The 21,489-nt window shown below is 48.6% G+C and overlaps 1 protein-coding gene across 8 annotated transcripts in view; it reads left to right on the top strand.

Moving 5' to 3' along the window:
• LOC143841483 (rap1 GTPase-activating protein 1-like) overlaps positions 1 to 21,489 on the top strand; it is a 70,552-nt gene that overhangs the window by 22,338 nt on the left and 26,725 nt on the right. For all 8 annotated transcript variants that reach the window (XR_013232700.1, XM_077345847.1, XM_077345849.1 and 5 more), the window contains exons 2-12: positions 1,425 to 1,509; positions 5,023 to 5,058; positions 6,351 to 6,398; positions 7,785 to 7,823; positions 8,998 to 9,189; positions 11,884 to 11,987; positions 12,502 to 12,580; positions 16,666 to 16,719; positions 17,858 to 17,941; positions 19,308 to 19,408; positions 20,676 to 20,805. Coding sequence is in view for 7 of the 8 variants with exons in the window: in XM_077345849.1 (XP_077201964.1) it covers positions 1,425 to 1,509; positions 5,023 to 5,058; positions 6,351 to 6,398; positions 7,785 to 7,823; positions 8,998 to 9,189; positions 11,884 to 11,987; positions 12,502 to 12,580; positions 16,666 to 16,719; positions 17,858 to 17,941; positions 19,308 to 19,408; positions 20,676 to 20,805 (952 nt within the window). In the remaining variant the exon portion in view is untranslated. The remainder of the gene's footprint in view (positions 1 to 1,424; positions 1,510 to 5,022; positions 5,059 to 6,350; positions 6,399 to 7,784; positions 7,824 to 8,997; positions 9,190 to 11,883; positions 11,988 to 12,501; positions 12,581 to 16,665; positions 16,720 to 17,857; positions 17,942 to 19,307; positions 19,409 to 20,675; positions 20,806 to 21,489) is intronic.

Below are 21,489 nucleotides of genomic sequence, written 5' to 3'. Positions count from 1 at the left end.
ATGCCTGGGAGGGACCCAGTCACAAGGAATGTCCCCTGAATGGCAAGTCATGCATTACATGACTTCGTATGATTGTTTTGGTAAACAGTGTTTAAGTCCCAGGTCACTTGCTAGCTATTGGACATGGGCTTTGTGCAGAGGGAACTGTAACTTACTATTTCTTGATGGGATTGCTCAGGGGGTATTTACAACATTGGCTTTAAGAAATATCAGGTCAGGGCTCCCCAGTGTAGTACCCATTAGGAAGCCAGCTGATACCTTATCTGACACATGCCAATTGTTTTCAGAAGGTGGGTGGACCCACGTGGGGCTATTGCCCATCTGGGCTTCTGATTGGCTATTGGAGATTGGATTGGCATGTAGATCAAAATAGTATTACTTTGGTGTCAGCCGCCTCCAAGGTTGGTTTTTTTCCCCTCTCCCCTCTTTTTCTAGTGTACTTGAAAAATTAAACTGCAACACACACTCCCAGCAGTTGAATTCATCTGAGTGTGTGTATGACTATACTTCCCACGGCAACCCCTAAAACATTTCTCAGGCTTCAAGAAACCCCAGAAGTGGTGTGATTGTGTAGATGGTTGGGAAGAATATGGTTCATGAAGCCCTGGTTGAGAAAGCTTTAGAGTAGACAAACCTAAGTAATGACCTAAGGTGCTGGATTTTAAGGGGCACCAAAATGCAAGAGGAGTCTCCTCTGTTGGCATGAAAGCCAGCTTGGCATTACTGATAGTGTCTCCGTATCTGTTGATTCTGGAGGGCTTTTTGTAGAATTAAACTATTTTTGTTTTGTTTTTTAATTGTTTGTTTTCAATGCCCGGTATGTAAAGTCCATTCTAGACTTTAATTTATTTATTTTTCAAAATGTATACTTTGCCTTTCCGCCCTGCCCTTCTCTGTTCTCTCTGTTGAAAGGGTGCCTACAGCAGAGTTCACATAGAGATCCAGAAAACCTTGGCTGGCCTTGTTCAGGGTGTCCACTGGGTATATGAAGGGAAAGCAGGGGCAATCTGTTCTGCAAATAGAAACGCTTTCCATCGGCAGATCTTATGATCTGGAATCAAGCGGCAGCATGTTGGCCTGATCCTTCCCGCAGAGCTCCTTTTCGTAGAATAGAAAGAGTTGAAAGGGATCTCCAGGGTCATCTAGTCCAACCCCCTGCACAATGCAATCACAGAAAGACACGGCACCCAGTTCTCTCTGGGCCTTCATTGTACCAGCAGGAAAGGAAGAGGAAATGCTCTCCACCAATGGTAAAAAGAGATATTTTGGAGTCTGGAGAAATGCAACTGTACTAGTTCTTCTTATAGGGCGGGGGAAGGTGTCAGCAACTGGGAGGGTCTTGTGAATGGAAAGGGGACAGACCAGGTACTTCTGGGGTGTATTAAGCTCCGGGGCCTAATTGGGACAGCCTCCCTTTCATGCAGGAAGTCAGAACACTGCATTCGTGACCTTCTAGACACACCTGTCCAGGACTGTCCGGCTGCCCTCCACTCAGCGGTTCCAAACAAGGTAAGGCCCACCAGATTCTGGGCATGCCTCTCTGGTAAACGGAATGCGGTTATGGCAAGTTCACAACCAGATTGCGACCGGCAATGTGTGCTTGAACCGGAGGAATCGTGGCTGGTTGTTTTGTGTAGGTGTGTACACACAGCAGGCTCAGACGTGCGTGTTTCCTCTGAGAATGTCGTACCAATGGGCCGGAGGAGGTTATGCTGCATTCCATGTGGTGTGCTTACATGAAAGTACATTATTGTTGTTGTTGTCATAATTCTTCTGTGGATGTGTGTAAACACAGCAGGCTCGGATGTGCGTGTTTCTTCTGAGAATGTCTTCCCAATGGGCCAGAGATGGTTATGCTGCATTCTAAGTGCTGGGCTTGCTTGAAAGTATATTATTTATTTTCTATAGCTCCCTGCAAATGGACTCAGGGTGGTTTAAACTTTACAATAATAAAAACACAATTAAACTAGTCCCACCCCTCCCCAATACCCTCTGTTGGTCTAACTGGATTGGGGGTCATCTAAAACAGGGGTGGCCAAACTGTGGCTCTCCAGCTGTCCATGGACTACAATTCCCATGAGCTCCTGCAGGGGCTGATGGGAATTGTAGTCCAAGGGCATCTGGAGAGCCGCAGTTTGGCCACCGCTGGTTCTAAAATAAGGAGTGGGTGGAGCCAAGGAGAATGTGACGTGAAATCATGTCTTCTTGCTTGTGTCTATCCAAAGATCAGGGTCAAACTGAACCTCAGTGTTTTTAAAGACTCACCTTCGGCTCCCCACAGCCACACAACAGCTGCAGGAAGTGACACTGCTATGAGTAGAGTTACAAGGTCCCCCCTGGCTTTCACCAGCACATGGGGAAGCAGTAGGATTGCCAGGAAACCGGGTCGGGAAACTCCTAGAGATTTGGGGATGGAGACTGGGGGAGGAAGGGGACCTCAGTGGGGTACAACGTCACGGAGTCCACCCTCTGAAGCCTCCATTTTCTCCAGGGAAACTGATCTCTGTTGTCAGGAGACGAGCTGTAATCCCAGGGGATCCCCAGGTCCCACCTGGAGGTTGGCATCCCGAGCTGTGAGGGAGGAAAAATGGGGAAATAACTTTGTGGAAAAGCAGTGTGAGTGTGTGTGTGTGTGTGTGTGTGTGTGTGTGAGCAGTGGCATTTCAAGCCCATTTAGGTTCTAGTTGTTTCTGAAAAGCCTTTCCTCACACCCGCCGTTTGGCTGGGTTGGGAGCCCAAGCCTTTAAAATCCCCAAGGTGTCGCTTGGCCCCCCAGGTGTCCTCTGCGGTTCTCCCCAAAGGCAAAACGCGACTAATGGCCAACCTGCAGAACCGCACGACGCCAAGTCAGAAGACCGTCCTGCGATGCCAAGTCTTGCCTGCTTCCCTCGAAGATCTCACGCTGAGGTCTTTCTTGGCTCTGCTCCCCGCCATGAGGTAATCTGACCTGGAGCAGCCAAGGACCAAACGTGAGGCCGTTTCCATGCGAGGCGCCTGCTTCCCTGAGCGGTGCTCCCTCCCGCAAAGACCAACAAATGGCTTTTCTGCCTCTTGCCATGCATGCTGATGAGGCCCGTCCTTCATCCCCAGCCAGGAGGAGGCAAATCTTTCATCCCCAGTGTGGGCTTCCCTCCAGCAGAGTGCATGAGGCAGTGAAGGCTCCTTGAAAGAATTTCTTAAAACGCAGTAACCTGATCACTCAGCCGCTTTGTGATGAAACATGAGTGGAGGATGGCGAGGAAGACTGCATTTCATCCTCTTCATCGGTTGGCTGTCGGTTCCCTTGCCCCCGGATGGGCTTAGGGATGCCAACTTCGGATTAGGAAGTATCTAGATGTTTGGGGACGGAGTCTAGAGTGGGCAAGCCTTGTGGAGGGGCAGGATCTCAACAGGGTACATGGACTACAATTCCCATGAGCTCCTGCCAGCAGTGGCAGAGTCTCATGGGAACTGTAGTCTATGGACATCTAGAGAGCCACAGTTTGGTCACCCCTGCCAAAGAATCTACCCACCAAAATGTGCACTACAAGATGATAGAACAGGGGTAGTCAAACTGCAGCGCTCCAGATGTCCATGGACTGCAATTCCCATGAGACCCTGCCAGCAAACGCTGGAAGAGCCTCATGGGAATTGCAGTCCATGGACATCTGGAGCGCTGCAGTTTGACTACCCCTGCGATAGAACATAGCCTGGCTCGGACAAAATAAGAAAGGCTCTGGAAATTGTCCTGCGGAGGCCGATATTGTATCCCTGAATGCGGTTATTCTTTTTAAATTGTTTAAATGGTTTTAATTTTAATTTGCAATCTAATTTAAAATTTTAAATGATTGTATGTTGTATGTGCTGTTTGTTGTACACCACGCTGAGCCGGGCAACTGGGTGAGTGGGATAAAAAAAAATCAAATAAAAATAAATGAATAAATAAACAAACAAACCCGTTTTCTCCAGGGGAATCGTATTTCGTCCTGATAGTGGGAGATCTCCCGGCCCCACCTGGAGGTTAGCAGCCCTACTGACACCGTTGGGTTGAGAAGAGGAGGTTCACATAGAGCTGTGATTTTTCCTGTTCAGGTGGAGATCTTTACAGAATCCTGATTCCATGCACCTATAGCCCGGGCTTGGATGAACTAATTGAGTTAGGCCGGTTCACCTAGGTCAAGGCTTCACCATTTGGGTTTGGGCTCCTGTGTTAATGGTCATGTGTTGGTTGTGGGTCCCCCCCCCCCAGTTCCCACACATGGGACGCCGCGTTCGGATTGGGACGGCAGTGTGTGGAACAGAAGGACTCCAGCCTTCTGTTTTCACAGCCTGTAGTGTCCTGGCTATTTGGCTTTACTGCAAAAATGCGCATGCAAGGCAGAATGTCCATTCCCCCCAGCATGTTAAGTAGAGCCCCCAAGGAGCATTTCAGGCAAGGTGAAGGGGTGGCCCCCATTGTGGTATTTTTAGTTGGGAAATTGCCCACGCCTCCCTGGAGCTCTTCAGTTCAGCCTTTGTGGAGAAACTCAACAAGAAATGCAGCCCTGATTATTGTCCCTCCCCCTGCCCGCCCCCATAAAGGGTGCAAGGCATCTAGACCAGGGGTAGTCAACCTGTGGTCCTCCAGATGTCCATGGACTACAATTCCCATGAGCCCCTGCCAGCAAATGCTGGCAGGGGCTCATGGGAATTGTAGTCCATGGACATCTGGAGGGCCACAGGTTGGCTACCCCTGATCTAGACCACGAGATTTATAAAAATGACATAAGCTGAGCGAGTGCTATTTCTGAGTCTGGGCTTTTGGAGTCATTGTTAAACCTTATGCAATAGTCTCAGGCTATTTCTGAAACACTGTGGCTCATGGGATGCTGGGGCTGGCGGCAGCATCGCTGTTAAAAGAGCCCTGCAGATCCAAATGCTGGCGGACTCATGAAAGTACAGTATTCTGGTTGTTGAGTTAAAAAACCAAATCCTTTTAAGCTAACTGATCCTAGTTGAAGATATATATATATATATATGCCTTTTTAATCTTGCTTTTCGCAGGCAGCGGACTTGTTTGAAATGATTGAAAAAATGCAGGTGAGTCAGGGTTTGCTTATCCCGTCAGGGTCTGCTTCGTGAGGGTGAATCGCTTTCTGTGCATTAAACCTGCTACGTGTAGTGCCAATCTTACCTGCCCGTCCCCCACGGCCCCATAAAAAGCCCCCCTCCTTCAATGCTACCAGCTTATCCAGTCCCGTAAATGTAAGGGCTTTGCTAGGTAATCAACAAGCTGCAAGTTGTTTATTTTTATTATTATTTAAATTTATATACCGCTGTTCCTGATTGGGTTCACATAATAAAAAAGTCGGATTGGGAGTCCCTTTGTCTGGCTTGCAGTTACAAACCAAGAAGAAAAGGTCTATCCTTATAGCATTAAACAATTAAACAATAATAAAGAATGTTTAGACAAGGGGACCATGTCTTCTTGGACCAGGATCTCCATACTATTTTGAGCTGTTGGCCAATTTATATTACTGCTTGCATTGAGATTGTGGAAGAAACACTGCTTAGATTTATTGCATTTAAAAAAAAAGAGAGGACATACTGAGAAAAGATAATAGAAAATGGATTTTATCTGGAAAACCGTTCGGACTGACGTCCTTGGAATGAAATAAACTAAAAGTAAACTCAAAAAAAGACATTGTTTAAAAACATTCTTTATTGTTGTTTAATTGTTTAATGCTATAAGGACAGGATTTTTCTTCTTGGTTTGAGTAAACTGAGACCTTCCTGTGTTTTTCTTAATGTGGCTTGCAGTTAAAGCAACAGCAGGGAACTAAAGCTCCCCAGTGTTTTGGCTCAGGAGCACAACGTCAGGGTGGGGAGGGGTTTCAGCCATCCCTCTTGTACAGTTTTCCCAAGCCAAATGGCTGCCAGCGTGCCTGTTTGCTCCACTGTCAAGTTCCCCACGGACTGACAGCAAGATCCCTTTTTCCTGTAATGAATCCTTTCATTTGAACCATGGGCTTCCTTACAGACCAGGGGTGGCCAAACCCCTTCCTTACAGACCAGGGGTGGCTCCCCAGATGCCCATGGACTACAATTCCCATGAGCCCCTGCCAGCATGTTGGCAGGGGCTCATGGGAATTGTAGTCCACGGACATCTGGGGAGCCGCAGTTTGGCCACCCCCTGTTCTAGCCGCTGTACAATGTTGGCTTTATAGATACCTCAGCAGGGGGAGCCTTTTGGAGAACCTCGCTTTCCGTTCCCTGAGACCTGAAATGGTGGCCACAATAACGTGCCAGAAGAGGTCTTGGTAGCAGGGATGGGGAAGGGAATAGATGTATCAGGCTTTGAGGCTTCACCGTTTCACTTTCTCTGTGTCTAGAGAAGTCGTTTGGACGAGCAGAGATGTTCACTTCCGGCTCCCCTCAAGGTGAGTTCCACCTTTTCATGCCATTTTAGACTGGAAAACGATCATTATTTTTTCTTTTAAAAACCCTCACCTCTGATGATAAAGCTGGTTTCCAACGTGCCGTTGGACCTATTGCTGGAGGACTCCCACTGGCAGTTGACTTGGTCTGTCGCTGTGGCAGCAGGAGAAAAACAGAAGAAGCTCTCAGGTGAGGTGCTCTGATGCATCACCTCTGGGGGAAACCCAGACAGGGCAGCTCTAGGAATCATAAGATAAAGGTAAAGGTAAAGGCATCCCCTGTGCAAGCACCAAGTCATGTCTGACAGCCAGACTCAATACGAGGTGGTTTGCCAGTGCCTTCCCCAGTCATTACCGTTTACCCCCCAGCAAGCTGGGTACTCATTTTACCGACCTCGGAAGGATGGAAGGCTGAGTCAACCTTGAGCCGCCTGCTGGGATCGAACTCTTAGCCTCATGGGCAGAGCTTCAGACTGCATGTCTGCTGCCTTACCACTCTGCACCACAAGAGGCTCACTAGGAATCATAGAATAACCAGAAATGTTGTCGTTTTATCATAGGGTTTCTGGGGATTCCTATAGCTACCCTATGCCAATTTGGGGTTTTCACGGGAAGTGATATCATGCCCCTCCTGCCCTGCCTTTGACCCTCCCTTCACTTGCCAGACTGACCCTATAATGAACTGGGTAACACTTCTCAGGTACAAAACAGAGATCACTGTTTGAGGTACCGCAGGGCCTTGATCTCATCTGGCAGAACGTTCCAGCAGGCCAGGGCTGGGGACCCCAAGCAGATTTTGTTCGCTCAAACATAACATTCTATGGGGGATGTCATGGAAGAGACAGTCCCATAGATACAAAAGTCCTAAGTTTAGGGCCTTAAAGGTGGAAACCCAAACCTTGCATCTAAGCTGATGCAGCTGTGACCACACAGGTTGGATATGTTCTCTCCATTGGGTCCCTATGAGGACCCATACAGCCGCATTCTGGACCAGTTGAAGTTTCTGGAGCAGCTTTAAAGGCAGCCCTGCATAGAGCAAGTTATAGTAATCTAGACTGGAGGTGACCATTGCATGGATCACAGTTGCTAGATTAAGTGACAACAGGTAGGGTACAAGTTGTTGTGCCTGGTGGAGTGGGTAGAACGTCTGGAGGGGCGACATTTGTGATCTGAGCCTCCATTGTTAAAGAGGCATCCCAAATGATATCCAGGCTCTTAACAGTGGTCACAGGTGTCATGTGGACCCCATCAAGAGCTGGGAAGTAAAGAATGAATGGGGGGGGGTCAGTTGGGTGCCTACAAATGTTGTTCTCTTGGGCTCAATGAGTTCCTTATGATCCCCCGTTTCCTGCCCACCTAGCTTTGCTAATTAATTTTTTGTGCTTTCAGAGAGAAGAAGAGTACATCCCATACCCCAGCATCCAGGAGGTGAGTCTCAGCAGAACTAGTCCTCATCTGGGTTTGAGTTCAGGCATATTCCATGAGCACAAACTGACTTTTGGTGTATTGTGGGCTGGTTTGAGTGGCTACCCTTCAGAATACTTGAGTGGGCTGGATCCTTTTGATTGGTTTGCTAGTGCAGGGCTTCCTGACCTTCTTTAGCCAGAGGGCAACTTTGGAATTTTGAAGGAGCATAGAATGTCTACCACAAAATGGCTGCTGCAGGAGGTGGAGCCAACTGTAAAATGGCTGCCATAGCCTACTTAAAGGTTATTGTGCTGCAGTGACAGCTGCTGACCAAGCCATGTTTTTTAAAAACCTGTCAGCCAATCAAATATCCAGTGGCCAATCAGAAGGCTTGTTGGGCCAAAGAGCCGCTTGGTGCTGCCCACTTTCTAAAAACATTTGTTGTGCACCAGTTATGAGATTGGTGGCCACTACAGTGCACATTGAAAACTCTTGCACAAGTTGATGCTTTTTCTTTCAAGAGAAGAATCCCTCCCCTGATGTAAGGGATGTGTTTGTGCCTGTGTTGGTGCCCAGTAAAAATAAAATATTAGTCTAAATGTTATGTCTATAGAGCTGAGCATAGGAGAAAGGAAGTATTGTGTTTTGGTTAAGTGGTATGTTTATATGTTTATTGCTTGAGATCATTTATTGCTTAGGATAAATTTGAGGCTCAGAGGCCCATTCGCATCCATCCATCCATCATCCATCCATCCATCTATCCATCCATCCCATCATAGAATCGTAGAATCATAGAGTTGGGAAGGGACCTCATGGGTCATCTAGTCCAACCCCCTGCACTATGCAGGACATTCACAACACTATCACTCATCCACTGTAACCTGCTACCCCATGAGCCTTCCATCCATCCATCCATCCATCCATCCATCCATCCACCCACCCACCCACCCACCCATCCATCCACCCACCCACCCACCCACCCACCCACCCACCCATCCATCCACCCACCCACCCACCCACCCACCCACCCATCCATCCATCCATCCATCCATCCATCCATCCATCCATCCATCCATCCATCCATCCATCCATCCATCCGGTTTATTATTTATTATTATTGGGTTTGTGTTGCAAATCTGTTCTGTCTGGAATCCTGGCTCGTGCCAGCCCTCTCAGTGTCTTTTGCTCCCATTAGGTGTTACGGAGAGGGTGGCCCTACCCTCTGATTATCTTACCCCAGTTCGGGGGCTACTGGATCGAAGGGACCTGTCACAGCCTGCCCAATTCGGGCCCGGAATGCCATGACTTGCCCTCCCCTTGCGGTGGCAAAGTGAAGCTGGAATGCGACCCGACAGCAAAGCTCTACCGCAAGCACTTCTTGGGGAAGGTGAGAAGGTCTACAGTCCCTAATGACCCCCTGCCCTTTTCTGAGGTCAAAATGGCTGTGCTGAACAGAAACATCAACGACCATCGAGATGGTCCAATTGGTAGCTCGTCTCCCATCAAAATTTCCGGATCAGAAATAAGGGAAGAGCTGCATAGAGCAAGTTATAGAAGTCTAATCTGGAAGTGACCGTTTCATGGATTTTTATGATGGCTAAGTGGTCTGGGGACAGGGCGCTAGTAGCCTCACTTGGCGCAGATGATAAAATGCCAGTTGGGCTACTCTTGCAACCTGAGTGTCCATAGGGAGGGAGGCATCAAAGATCACTCCCAAATTCCTGGCGGTAGGCAGAGCCGTAAGCTGCAGCCCATCCAGGGAGGGGAAACATGCTTCCAGATCCTGTCCCTTTCTACCCAGCCACAGGACCTCCGTCTTGGAGGGGCTGAGTTTCAGGTGAGTCTGCCTGAGCCATCCAGATACCGCTTCCAGACATCTGGTGAATATTTCCGGGGGGGGGGTGGGTCTGGCTGGCCTCATCAGGAGATAGAGCTGGGCTTCATCCGCATACTGGTGTCACCCCAGCCCAAAGCTCTGAACCAGCTGTGCCAGAGGACACATGTAGATGTTAAATAATATGGGGGAGAATATCGCCCCCTGTGGCACCCCACAGGGGAGCATAAAGGGGCGTGATAATTGCTCCTCTATCACTACCCTCTAGGTCCAGTTCTGGAGGAAGGACGCTAACCAATGTAAGTCTGTCCCTCTAATCCAGGGGTAGTCAAACTGCGGCCCTCCAGATGTCCATGGACTACAATTCCCAGGAGCCCCTGCCAGCATTCGCTGGCAGGGGCTCCTGGGAATTGTAGTCCATGGACATCTGGAGGGCCGCAGTTTGACTACCCCTGCTCTAATCCCTGTCAAATGTGGTCGACAGATAGCTCAAGGATCGCCGAACCGCCCCGATCCAGCTGGTGCCGGAGATCATCCCTCAAGGCAACTAGCAGTCCCCACACTGTGGCCAGGATGGAAGCCTGACTGATATGCGTCAAGGGCTGAATCTTCCTCCAAGAATGCCAGGAGCTAGACCCAGGTGGCCCTTTCAACCATAGAATCATAGAACCATAGTTGGAAGGGGCCATACAGGCCATCTAGTCCAACCCCCTGCTCAACGCAGGATCAGCCCAAAGCATCCTAAAGCATCCAAGAAAAGTGTGTATCCAACCTTTGCTTGAAGACTGCCAGTGAGCGGGAGCTCACCACCTCCTTAGGCAGCCTATTCTACTGCTGAACTACTCTGACTGTGAATTTTTTTCCTGATATCTAGCCTATATCGTTGTACTTGAAGTTTAAACCCATTACTGCGTGTCCTCTCCTCTGGAGCCAACAGAAACAGCATCCTGCCCTCCTCCACGTGACAACCTTTCAAATACTTAAAGAGGGCTATCATGTCCCCTCTCAGCCTCCTTTTCTCCAGGCTGAACATTCCCAAGTCCCTCAACCTATCTTCATAGGGCTTGGTCCCTTGGCCCCAGATCATCCTCGTTGCTCTCCTCTGTACCATTTCACTCTGGTAACCCCACGGCCAGGGCCTTCCCGGATCTGCATATGTCACTGCCCCCTATTATTGAACCTCCTCCCACCACTGTGTCCTCCTTGGCCCAGAATTGTTGGAATTCCCTTTCCGGGGAGGGTCCCTCCAAAGGCCTCTCCCCCTCCTGGTATCATCCCCATTGTAGCTGAACTAACCCCCAGCCTATCTCCCCCCTTCTCCAAGCAGTCCTAACTGGCGGCAAGCATTTATTCCCGTAATTTGAACCCTTTTTACCTAACCCTCATCTGTAAAGTAGCAGTAAATAGGTTGGCCCCCTCTTCAACATGTCTACTTTTTAATAGTTCAACACAGCTCTCCAACCCCCCTGGCCCTCCTCTTCTCCAAGCAACACATATCCAACTCTCTTAACTAGGGTTGAGCGCTCCAGCGCTCTTTGGTGAGCACCGACTCCCGAGGCGGCCAGTGCTGTGGTGTGGAGGGGAGGGGTGGCGGCGAAAGTGTTCGCGGAAGCAGCTGAAGTGTGCCGGAATGCTCAACCCTCCTCTCAGCCTCTCCTCGTAAGGCATGGATTCCAAACTCTCAACCATCCTAGTCACCCAAACACGTTCCAACTTGACAATATTCTTCTTGAATCGACCTTGATTTGACCTTGTTGAGAGGAAGCAGAAACAATCAAATGTTCCTCTGTTCAAACATGCCCTGCTCAGTGGAATCCGGCATTTCTAGAAGGCTTCTAGCCTAGCCTTGCCTTCTTCCTGATTACATGAAAGGGTATTTTTTTGGCCTGCAAAGGAGCAGTCGGTGCTTTGAACGCCTGTGAAATCTGAAGGGATACACCCAGCCTGATTTGACCTCCTCCGTAGAGGTTAGGTTTTTCTTCGTATGATATCCCCAAGTTCCTATGCCGATAGAAGTTTCCTGCAGAGGGAAATGGCATGCTCCATTTTAAACTTCATAAACTCTTTTAGCCCAGACATTTCCTCATGTGAATGCAGCGTGGTCTAGATTTTGGAAGGCTGTGTGTTCTACAACTGTAGGAATGGGAGGGGATTGATAAAGTTATCTAGATATGTTCTTTTTATTCCCTGGGCAGCAGAAGGCTGCGAGATGTCACGATATCTCATATTTCTTATTCTTTTTTAAAGGAGCATCAGAATTTTTATGCCAACGATGCGACTTTGGGCAACCTCGTCCTTTCGGTGAAGTATGAACAGGTTGAAAGGCAAGACAACCTCCGCTTGATCCTCAGGTAAGACTGTCTGTTTGTGTAGCCTTCATGAGAGATTTGGGAGTTGGGAGTTCTGGGTTGGGAAATACCTGGAGAATTTGGGGGTGGAGCTGGGAGTGGGTGGGGAGGAGCCTCAGTGGAGTAGAACAGGGGTAGTCCACCTGTGGTCCTCCAGATGTCCATGGACTACAATTCCCATGAGCCCCTGCCAGCAAACGCTGGCAGAGGCTCATGGGAATTGTAGTCCATGGACATCTGGAGGACCACAGGTTGACTGCCCCTGGAGTAGAAGGTTATGGAGTCCCTCCTCCAAAGCAGCCATTTTCTCCAGGGGGAACTGATCTCTTTAGTCTGGAGATGAGCTGCAATTCCAGGGGATCCCCAGATCACAGTTTAGGGCCAGGAGAAGAAACAAGATGTATTCATTTATTCACTTAATTTATATACTGCCCCTCACTGTGATGTCTCCATGGGGAACACTGTGGTTTAAGTCCCCCTCTAACACTTTCCTCTGTTTTGTGTTGCTTTGTGTCAGGACTCGAACCGGTACCAAGCATGACCTGATCCCTATTTCCTGCCTGAATGAATTTCCGAATGCTGTCCAGATGGCAAAGGTATGTTTGGGGTTCGCCACTTTTGCCATCTGTTGCTGGTTTTCCCTCCTTGTAATCCTTGTTGTGATCAGCATTCTTGGGGGGGGGGGTGTTTGTTACTCATGGTCAGTCTTGGCACCCTGTGTTTGAGGAGCAGAATCCCAGGACGGGCCGTGGCTCAGTGGCAGAGCGTCTGCTTGGCATGCTGAAGGTCCCAAGTTCAAGTTCCAGCATCTCCATTTAACCGCTGCCAATCTGACTAAATAATACTGATTTTGACGGACTGGTGGTCTGGTTCTGTATAAGGCAACTTCACAGAGCTATCCTAAACAAGTTTGCTCAGGATCCCTCTGGTCTGTTCCATGGAGCTTACTCCCAGGAAAATGTTCTTAAGGATTTCACTGCCATGCACCGAATTCCAACTCTTTCCAGTTTTCTTATGGCACAGTATTTGTGTTCATTCAATACATGTCCAGAGTATAGATTGGTCTTTGTTTGAAATAAAGATTTTCAACATGGGTTGGTTAACAGTAGTGAGAATTGCCCAGCTCTTCTCAGGGTAGACGTACTGCGGCTCAGTGGAAGAAGGTCCCTGGTGCAATCCCTGGCATCTCTGTTTTAAAAAAATACCTCTGCCTGTGACCCCAGAGACATGCTGCCAGCAGCCAATACTGATCTTGATGAACCAAATTCTGAGTCAGTATAATGCGTAAGGTAGGAAAACATAAGAATTTGGGGCACCATGCTCAGATGCCATCAAATATTCCATATAGTCATGAATGCCCTGTTTTTTTAATTGCTCCATTGATTTATTTCCTTTATGCAAAACCCGCCTTCCCCACTGAGACCCAGGGCAGATCACACAGCTTAAAACAGTAGGATCAAGTAGCCTGGTAGCATGAGCTATCTAAGAATGCATTAGGACTAGGATTACAAAAATCAGGAACAGCACGCAAAAAAGTATCAGAGGTTATATGTCCGACAATACAAATGGTAGAATTATGGAATTCGAACACAGTGCAGTAGGAGCTGCTGTCAGGGGGCAGAATTAGCAGACTTTGATCCAGAGTTCTACAGAAGTCAAAGTGCCACATAACTCTGCTCTAGGGGAAGCATCCTGTGCTATACAATTCTTTCTGAAGATCTTCTTTCTGAAGATCTTTCTTCTCCCTCCCTAGCTGAGTCACAGTCTCTAGCATCTTCTGCTAGGCATATACTATAATTGCTTCCTCCTGTAACTTCAGTTCCTATTCTGAAATGCCTGGGCCCTTTCCTCAATAACGAAAAACTTTCTGGCAGCACCCATAAACCACCAAATGCACTCCCTGTTAGTTGCGTATTTTGTGAATCCTGAGAAAACGTGAGTCCCCCCTGCCCCCCCCCCAAGATGGAAGTTGCAGTAACCTAGAGTGGAAGTTCAGCAGTCGCATTGGCTTCCTTCATTGTTTCCCACCTCAAAATTATGATGATTGAGATCCGACCAATGTTGTGTCTCTGCCCGCCCTCCTCCACTTCCTGCTGTATATATTTTTAAAATTTTTGAACATGATTGTGTTACAATGCAATTCCAAAGTAGCACAAGCACAACACACACACAGCCTCCCTGCCCCCCCCCCTCCAGCAACAGAACATCTTTGTTAGTTTCATGAAAGGAAAAGGAACCCTGGTCAGTTTCAGGCAGGGAGGTAATTTCATCCAGTTGCCTCCCCTGGCTTTCCCCAAGTACAAAAAGAAAGAAAAAGTCTTTGTTTTACAACATGGGGGCAACCTAACATAATGACTGTGTTTTTAAAAATAAAAATAATAACATGCACTATATGGGGAGAAAGGAGGGAAGAAATAAATGACATAAGATGCTTGCCTGAAGTGGCACAATTAAAACAAAGGTGCAAGTGGGCATTGTTGTCCACAAGATGTCTTTTAATTTGCATTGCTCCCGAGAATAGGGGGGAGGGGGCAGGAATGAGCTATACAGGATACGGAAAAGGGGAGCACTTGGACAGTTTTCCCATGGGACAGGGAGGAAGGGAAGGGGAGGGAGATTGGTGATGAGAGTAAGACACGAGAACAAGTGGGGGGCTTATATAATTGCATTATTGCGCATGCTTGGATTTGTTTTTAAAAGGAAAGGGAGGTGAGGCAGCAGCCAGGAACACCTGCTCTCCTGACGGAAGGGTGAAACGCAAGCTGCAAATGAACTCCTGGGTGGCACCGGAGAAACTCACAAATGTAGAATGAGATGCGCAGAATCAGGGCTGGCATCCAGAAGTCAATGCGGCAAGCATGCGCCAGCGAATAACAGCCATGGAAAGGGCCCTAGAACCACACACAAGATGCTAGCACAGGCCATATATGATGCCCGAGAATGGCATGCCGCAGACTAAAATAGGGACACGTGCCAAAAAGCCCTTATATCATACATACACCCTTTCCCTGGTTACTCATTGCCAAAGTCTGTTCTTTGTAAATTGTACTAATGTACTCCAAACGGCCTTTCCCACGCTGGTTTAAAAGGCAAGAGAGTGTTTGTTCGCCGAGTTAAATATATACTAGAGAATCATCGTTGTTCCATAATATGTTATCAGGAGTTCATAATATATCACGGCAGCTGCAGTGTGTGAAGGGTCAGGGTGGGTGTGGTGGTGTTATGGCGCCTTAGTGTTCACACGTGTGCCTTGTGACAGGTAAGTGGAAGGCTGTATCCATCCCACCCATGCAGATTTTGGGGATGGAGCTCACTCAGGCGATTCATGCTGAACATTTTAGTAAGATGTTAGCAAACAGGAGACAGATATATGAGAGCGATCCTTGGACAAATAGACACAGTCGGAGTGAACCGTGTCAGGATTACTGGTGAACTGTGCAGGGTCTGCCATGATGTTGTGTGAAAACTTTGGGGAAAGGATTGGAGTCCTCCGCGCTAGAATAATTTACTCAGCGCATTGCCATGTCTAATGCGCAGTCCCACATGGGAACTGTGCATGCGCATTTCTCATGTGGGTCTGTGCAGAAGAATACTCAGTGGGCAACAGTGACAGGTATGTGCAACCACGTTTTCATCATTGTATCTTTTGTGAAGTCCTGCATGGGAGCAGTGCAGGCCAGCTGGCTGTGGCTGGCCTGCGCATGCGCAGTTCCCATGCAGGGACTATTCAGAACAACACTCAGTGAATTAGAGGGCCAGGTAAGCACAACCATGTTTTCACTCCTTGTTTGTTACCATTCTAACAAATGAGCGTTTTGAACATCCAAATGATCAACTGAACAAACTCTGTCAATGTTTTTGACCGGCCAATTGTCAACCTAAAGTGCATGTGAGCATCCTGTGTACGGGAGCAGGAGGAAATCGCATTGTGGTGCTTGGCTGTCTTTGTCAGTATTGCAGGTCCTTTCCTCCCCCCCCCCCTTCCTTCTTGTATTTGTTGGGGTTTGTTAGGCAGGGTGTCAGTGCAGGGAGAAGACTGTCTCACTGTTAAGAACTGAAAGAGTTTGCCATCAATGTACAAGCCAGTCTTTTCCAGATCTGAGTCTGAGGAAGAGGGCATGCGCTCGAAAGCTCATGCCTTGAATAAATCTTTGTAGGTCTTAAAGGTGTTACTGGATTCTGATTTTGTTGTGCTGCTTCAGACCAACACGGCGACCCACTTGAATTTTTCCAGATCTTGTATTCATTAAATCTCAGTGGCTGCCTGCTTAAAGTTAGTGGATACCTTTTTTGCACATGTGAGTTAGTACATTCTGTGTGGCATACAAGTCCCCCAATAGTGATGTTTTAACCATCTAAGTCCTAACCAGGGCGGACTCTGCTTATCTTCCGAAATCTGATGAAATTAGGCTAGCCTGGGCTATTCAGGTTCAGGGAAACCTACCTGAAGAATGCTGATCCCTCAGCTTCCAAGCAGTTAAAATTAAAAGAACATTTTATGTTGAAACAAATAAACTTTTTTATTGTGGCAAAGGCAAGGTTGCTCAGAGGTTACAGAAGGTGAATACTGCCTATTAAATATTGAAGCAGGCCTGCCCTTTCTCTGTTGCCACCGTAGAGTTTTCTGTAAAACCCCATGACCGCGATGAGAAGGCTAACCCCTCCTTCTCTTCTCCCGCAGTTGCTGTGTGAAGATGTGAATGTTGATCGTTTCTTCCCGGTGTTATATCCCAAGGTATGATGGCCAGGACAAAAAACATCCAAGGGGAAACATACTAAACCAAACTCTTCCAGTTTGTGTCAAAGGGGTCATGCTACAACAAACAAACAAACAAAAATATCATTCGTTCCTTCACTTCTTCATTCATTTATAAGCTGCCACTCCCAACCAGTTGACTTGTTGCACCAACAACATATATTTATACCGCTCCGCGGTATAAATAAAAGTCTAAGGAGGGTGGGGGTGGGCCAAGTCCGGGATCGAAATCACCGGATTGGGACCATGGCCCTGGACTGACAAGTGGCGGGGCCAATCGGAATGTGCAAAGCGCCTTTCGATTGGCCCCTCTACCATTTGGCGCTGTCGGGAGCTGCGCAGCGCCTCCTGACTCGCCCATGCCCCATGGGACACGGCGGGTTGGCGGCCTCTGAGGCCCGCATGGAAGCTGGGACATCGCGAAGGAAGGTGGCGGCTGGCAGAGGCTTCCGTCCGCGGCTCAGAGCTCTGACGGCCACGTGGAAACCGCCTGCTCATGAGGTTGGGGGGCAGCCGGGGGTTGCTTCCCGTGGCCCTCGGGGCAGGCCCGCCGTTTTGGAGATGCGGTGCGCTTGGTCCAAGGCCCGCGCGCAGTCCTGGGGCAACGCTGGGGAGCGGGGCAGCTGGATAGCAGGGGAGAGCGGTGCCTTCCAGAGGTTCCCGTCTGGCTGCTGTGCGGCCTGCTCGGAAGCCAGCCCATTCCTGGGGACGGAGGGCCCCTGAGGGAGGATTCCTGCAGGCCTCGGCCGACCATTCCCCGGAGTCCACAGCATAGAAGAGAACAACACCTGGATATGAAACATATAAAATACTTTCTGAATGTGTGTTATGGATATTTAATGTATTTTTAACCACTGGGGAGACTGGAAGCCAAAATGCCTCTGGTTTTATGCAGTTCCCAGGAATGTTTGAAATTGTACAGTCTGACATTCAAACCCCTAAGGTTTTTAATTTTACATGTGCACAGTATATAAGGGAATATGCTATTTGCTTGTTTGTTGCAGCTTGACCTCTTGCTATAAACAGGACTTCTGGGACTTCATGACACTGTTTTTTCTCTCTGGGGCATCTGCCTGCTTTTTCTCTCTCATTTGCCCTGTTTCCTCTTATCTCCCAGGCTTCTCAGCTCATTGTTGCCTTTGATGAACACGTAATCAGCAATAACTTCAAGTTTGGGGTCATCTTACAGAAACTGGGACAGGTAAAAACCAACCAAACCAACAAACCTTATGACACTCACATTCAGCACTCCTGCCAAAGGCCAGGTAACAAACCACGGGGGACTGAGATGAGAACGTCTGCCTGCCTGTCTGCCTTTGTCCTTCTCTCGGCTCCATTGTCTCAGTCACTTACTATTTAAGTAAGCGAGCCAGGGTGGTGTAGTGATTAAAGAGCAGCAGACTCTAAGCTGGAGAACTGGGTGTGATTTCCCCACTCCTCCACATGCAGCCAGCTGGGTGACCTTGGGCCAGTTCCAGTTCTCCTAGAGGTGTTCTTGCAGAGCTGTTCTTTGAGAGCTCTCTCGGCCCCACCTACCTCACAATGGGGGATAGGAAGGAAAAGTTTGTAAGCCACTTTGAGTCTCTTTCAGGTAGTGAAAATCAGGATATTAAAAACCAGCTCTTCTTCTTAGAATCGTAGAGTTGGAAAGGATCTCCAGGGTCATCTAGTCCAACTCCCCACAGAATGCAGGAAATTCAGAACTACCTACCCACTCACAGTGATTCCAATTCCATGTCCAAATGATGCCCCCCCCCAACTCAGAATCCCTGGCCAGTATGGCCTGGAAGAAATCCACCTCCTGACCCCAAAGAGATGTTTGGCATTTCCCTGAGCATGTAAGAAATAGCTCCAAGAGCCAAGCACCGATGCAATCCCTCCTGCCCACAGTCATTGTTGTTGTTCTTCCTCTTCCTACCTACCATCACCCCTTTTGACAGATACTTTCCTAACCCCCTGACCCACCTGTCCACTCCACTCCTCATTCCCTTTTCTTTCAGTCCCTACAAATGCTAGCCATGCTAGTCACTAGAAATGCTAGTACAAGCAGGCACAACTAAGGAGGAGGCCCAGAGGTGCTTTGGCCGTGCAGTGGCAGCCACTTGCCCCTCACAGACCAACCTTCTCACTCCAGTCATCCCATGGACTGGGCTGTGGTTTAATGACAGTGCGTCTGTTTGTGGGAAGTCCCCGGTTCGATCCTTGATGCCTCCAGTTAAAAGCTCTAAAGTGGCAGGTGACAGAGAAGGTTTTTCTCTGCTTCAGACTCTGGGGAGCCAGTCTCAGTCACCGTTTCTGAACTTGAGGGGCCAGGCAAATAACTTGGCATGAGGCAGACCATCTGCATGTGAAGGGGCAAGTTGTCGGACATACCGCCACATGATAATTCGGCCAATAATGTATAGGTGCTCGTGAGTTCGCATTGTACAGTGCATCTTTCTTCTTAAAAAGTCCACATGCCCAAGGTGGAGTCCTCCTCCAACTTCCCTGACAGACTCTAGGGCTGGTTGGGGATCTTGAAGGGGAAAGGGCTCTCCTCCCACTTTCTCTCACCTCTCCTTTTCCAGACCACCGAAGAAGAGGTCTTCGGTAACACGGATGAAAGTCTTGGCTTCTTGGAGTTTTTAGATCTTCTTGGAGACAGGATCCAGCTGCAGGATTTCCGTGGGTGAGTAGGAGAGCCTCCAAAACAAATCCTGTGGTGCCAAATTTAATCAATCAGTCAATAGATATTCTGCCGCTTCCAGAACCAGCTGGCGTGCTGCAGCCTACAACATGTGTTAACAATATAAAATCAACTGCAACCATTAAAAACCCTCCCCAACCCCCTATATCAAGCTGGAAAATGCGCTCAATGTGTATATGTGCCAGGGAGAGAGATCATGCAGGTAGGGTGCCCGAAGGCACCAGAGGAGGGCCAGATCTTCTCCAGTCCTGGCCTCAACTAAGTGCCTGGCAGAAGAGCTCCATTTTGCAGGCCTGCGGAACTGAAGAAGCTCCATCAGGGCCCTCAGCTTTTCCGGGAACTGATTCCAACAGGTCAGTGCCAGGACCGAAAAAGCCCTGGCATTTCCCAATCTGGATCTGGCAGCTGTACCCCCATTCTCTGCTGGCAGCTGGGGGGGGGACGAGGGGGACCTAGCACCCTATATTATATCCTGCAGTGGCTTCACCCTTCCTCAAACCATGCTCTCCCCAGGCTCCATCCCCAAATCATTAGGAATTTCCCAAGCCTGAGTTGGCAACCCTGCGTATTAGGAACTGGGCAGGAACCGAGAAGAGGCTTCAAGAAGTAAGGAAGTCAAGAGAGCAAGACTCAAAGAGGGAGGTGGATCTGGAAACCAACTTGGAAAGGAAAAACCCGGCAGGGAGGAAGTGGGAAGGGGAGATTGAGGAAAGCGGCCAGGAGGGCAGGGTAGAGAAGACGGAAGGAGATCTTTGCAAAGAGGGCTTTGAAGAGGCTGGGATCCCAAATTACTTTTCTCCTTGTAGTAGCTGAGAAGGGGAGGACACTTTTTGCTGATTCTCCCTTGTCACTGCAGCCCCCCCATCATGCTTGCTGAGGAGTATTCCAGCGACCCACAGGAAAACTGTTTGGAGTTTATGAAATTGATTTAGTCTTCCCACCACATGCCTCTAGCTCCCTCTTCAGGCTATTCCTGAGATTCTTCCTCGGCTGAATTTGGATGGCTTTTTCGGGCAGCAGAGGGAGTGGAACTGAGGAATCCACAATCTGTTGACAGTAACCGCAGAGATTTACCACAGTAGCCAGGCCTTTGTGAAAGTCCCCTTTTAGGATTAAAGTTGTCTCCTCTGGAAGGGAAAGAACGAAGAACTGATATTTCCTTCAAAATGCTGGCTTGATTCCTCACCCCCCTTTTCTTTTTCTCCTCTCTCCCGTTTTGTTTCCCTGTAATGCGTGGGGACTACCTCAGCTTCCGCGGCGGCTTGGACGTCACAAGAGGTCAAACAGGGACCGAGTCGGTCTACACCAATTTCCGGGGCAAGGAGATCATGTTCCATGTGTCTACAAAGTTGCCTTTCACTGAGGGAGACGCCCAGCAGGTATTTTGGGGGACGGGGATGATGGCGGATGGCAGAGAACTCAAAATGGTGGATAAACTTTCAGGACGGTGGGCACAGCCCATTGAGTACAGCACAGAGATTACCGGAGTAGGCTTGGAAAGAGAGGCAGTAAACCAGACAACAGCCTTTTTGGGGGATGTCTTGGTTTTAAAATTGCTACTACCAACAAATTGGTGGCCCCTGGCCCCAAGGGGATACATCTAGCCTCCACCAGGGCATGTTCGTTTTATCTCCTGGCCCCTACCTGGTGAAATGAACTCCCAGAACACAATGGGAGCCTTTTGCAGCCAGCACAGTTCCGCCTAGCCTGCAAGACAGCACTTCCACCAGGGTTTTGCTTGGGTCCGATGAAAGCAGAACATCAAACTTCTATTGGGCTTCACCTTCCCCATATATTGCTATTCACCTCTAACTATGGGAGATCCAGGCCACCATCTCTCTTGAAAGGCGGCAGGAGGCTGTTTCTGTGAATGTTGACGCTGGATACTTTTCCAACTAGAAGTCGTTTTTACTGCTATTTTGAACTGTTTTAAATTAATCTTAATTTTTAAAAATTATGTATACATTAATTCATTAGCTAAATGAATAAAGGCTCTGGGATTGAATCAACTCTGCTGTGAGTTTTCGGTTTGGGATGGTGACTTCCGTCTCGTCGTCTCCCTT

This window comes from Paroedura picta, chromosome 7, assembly GCF_049243985.1.
Source record: "Paroedura picta isolate Pp20150507F chromosome 7, Ppicta_v3.0, whole genome shotgun sequence".
Taxonomy (NCBI): domain Eukaryota; kingdom Metazoa; phylum Chordata; class Lepidosauria; order Squamata; family Gekkonidae; genus Paroedura; species Paroedura picta.
The sequence above is the reverse complement of the archived record's forward strand: the minus strand, read 5'-3'. Positions and strand labels throughout refer to the sequence as shown.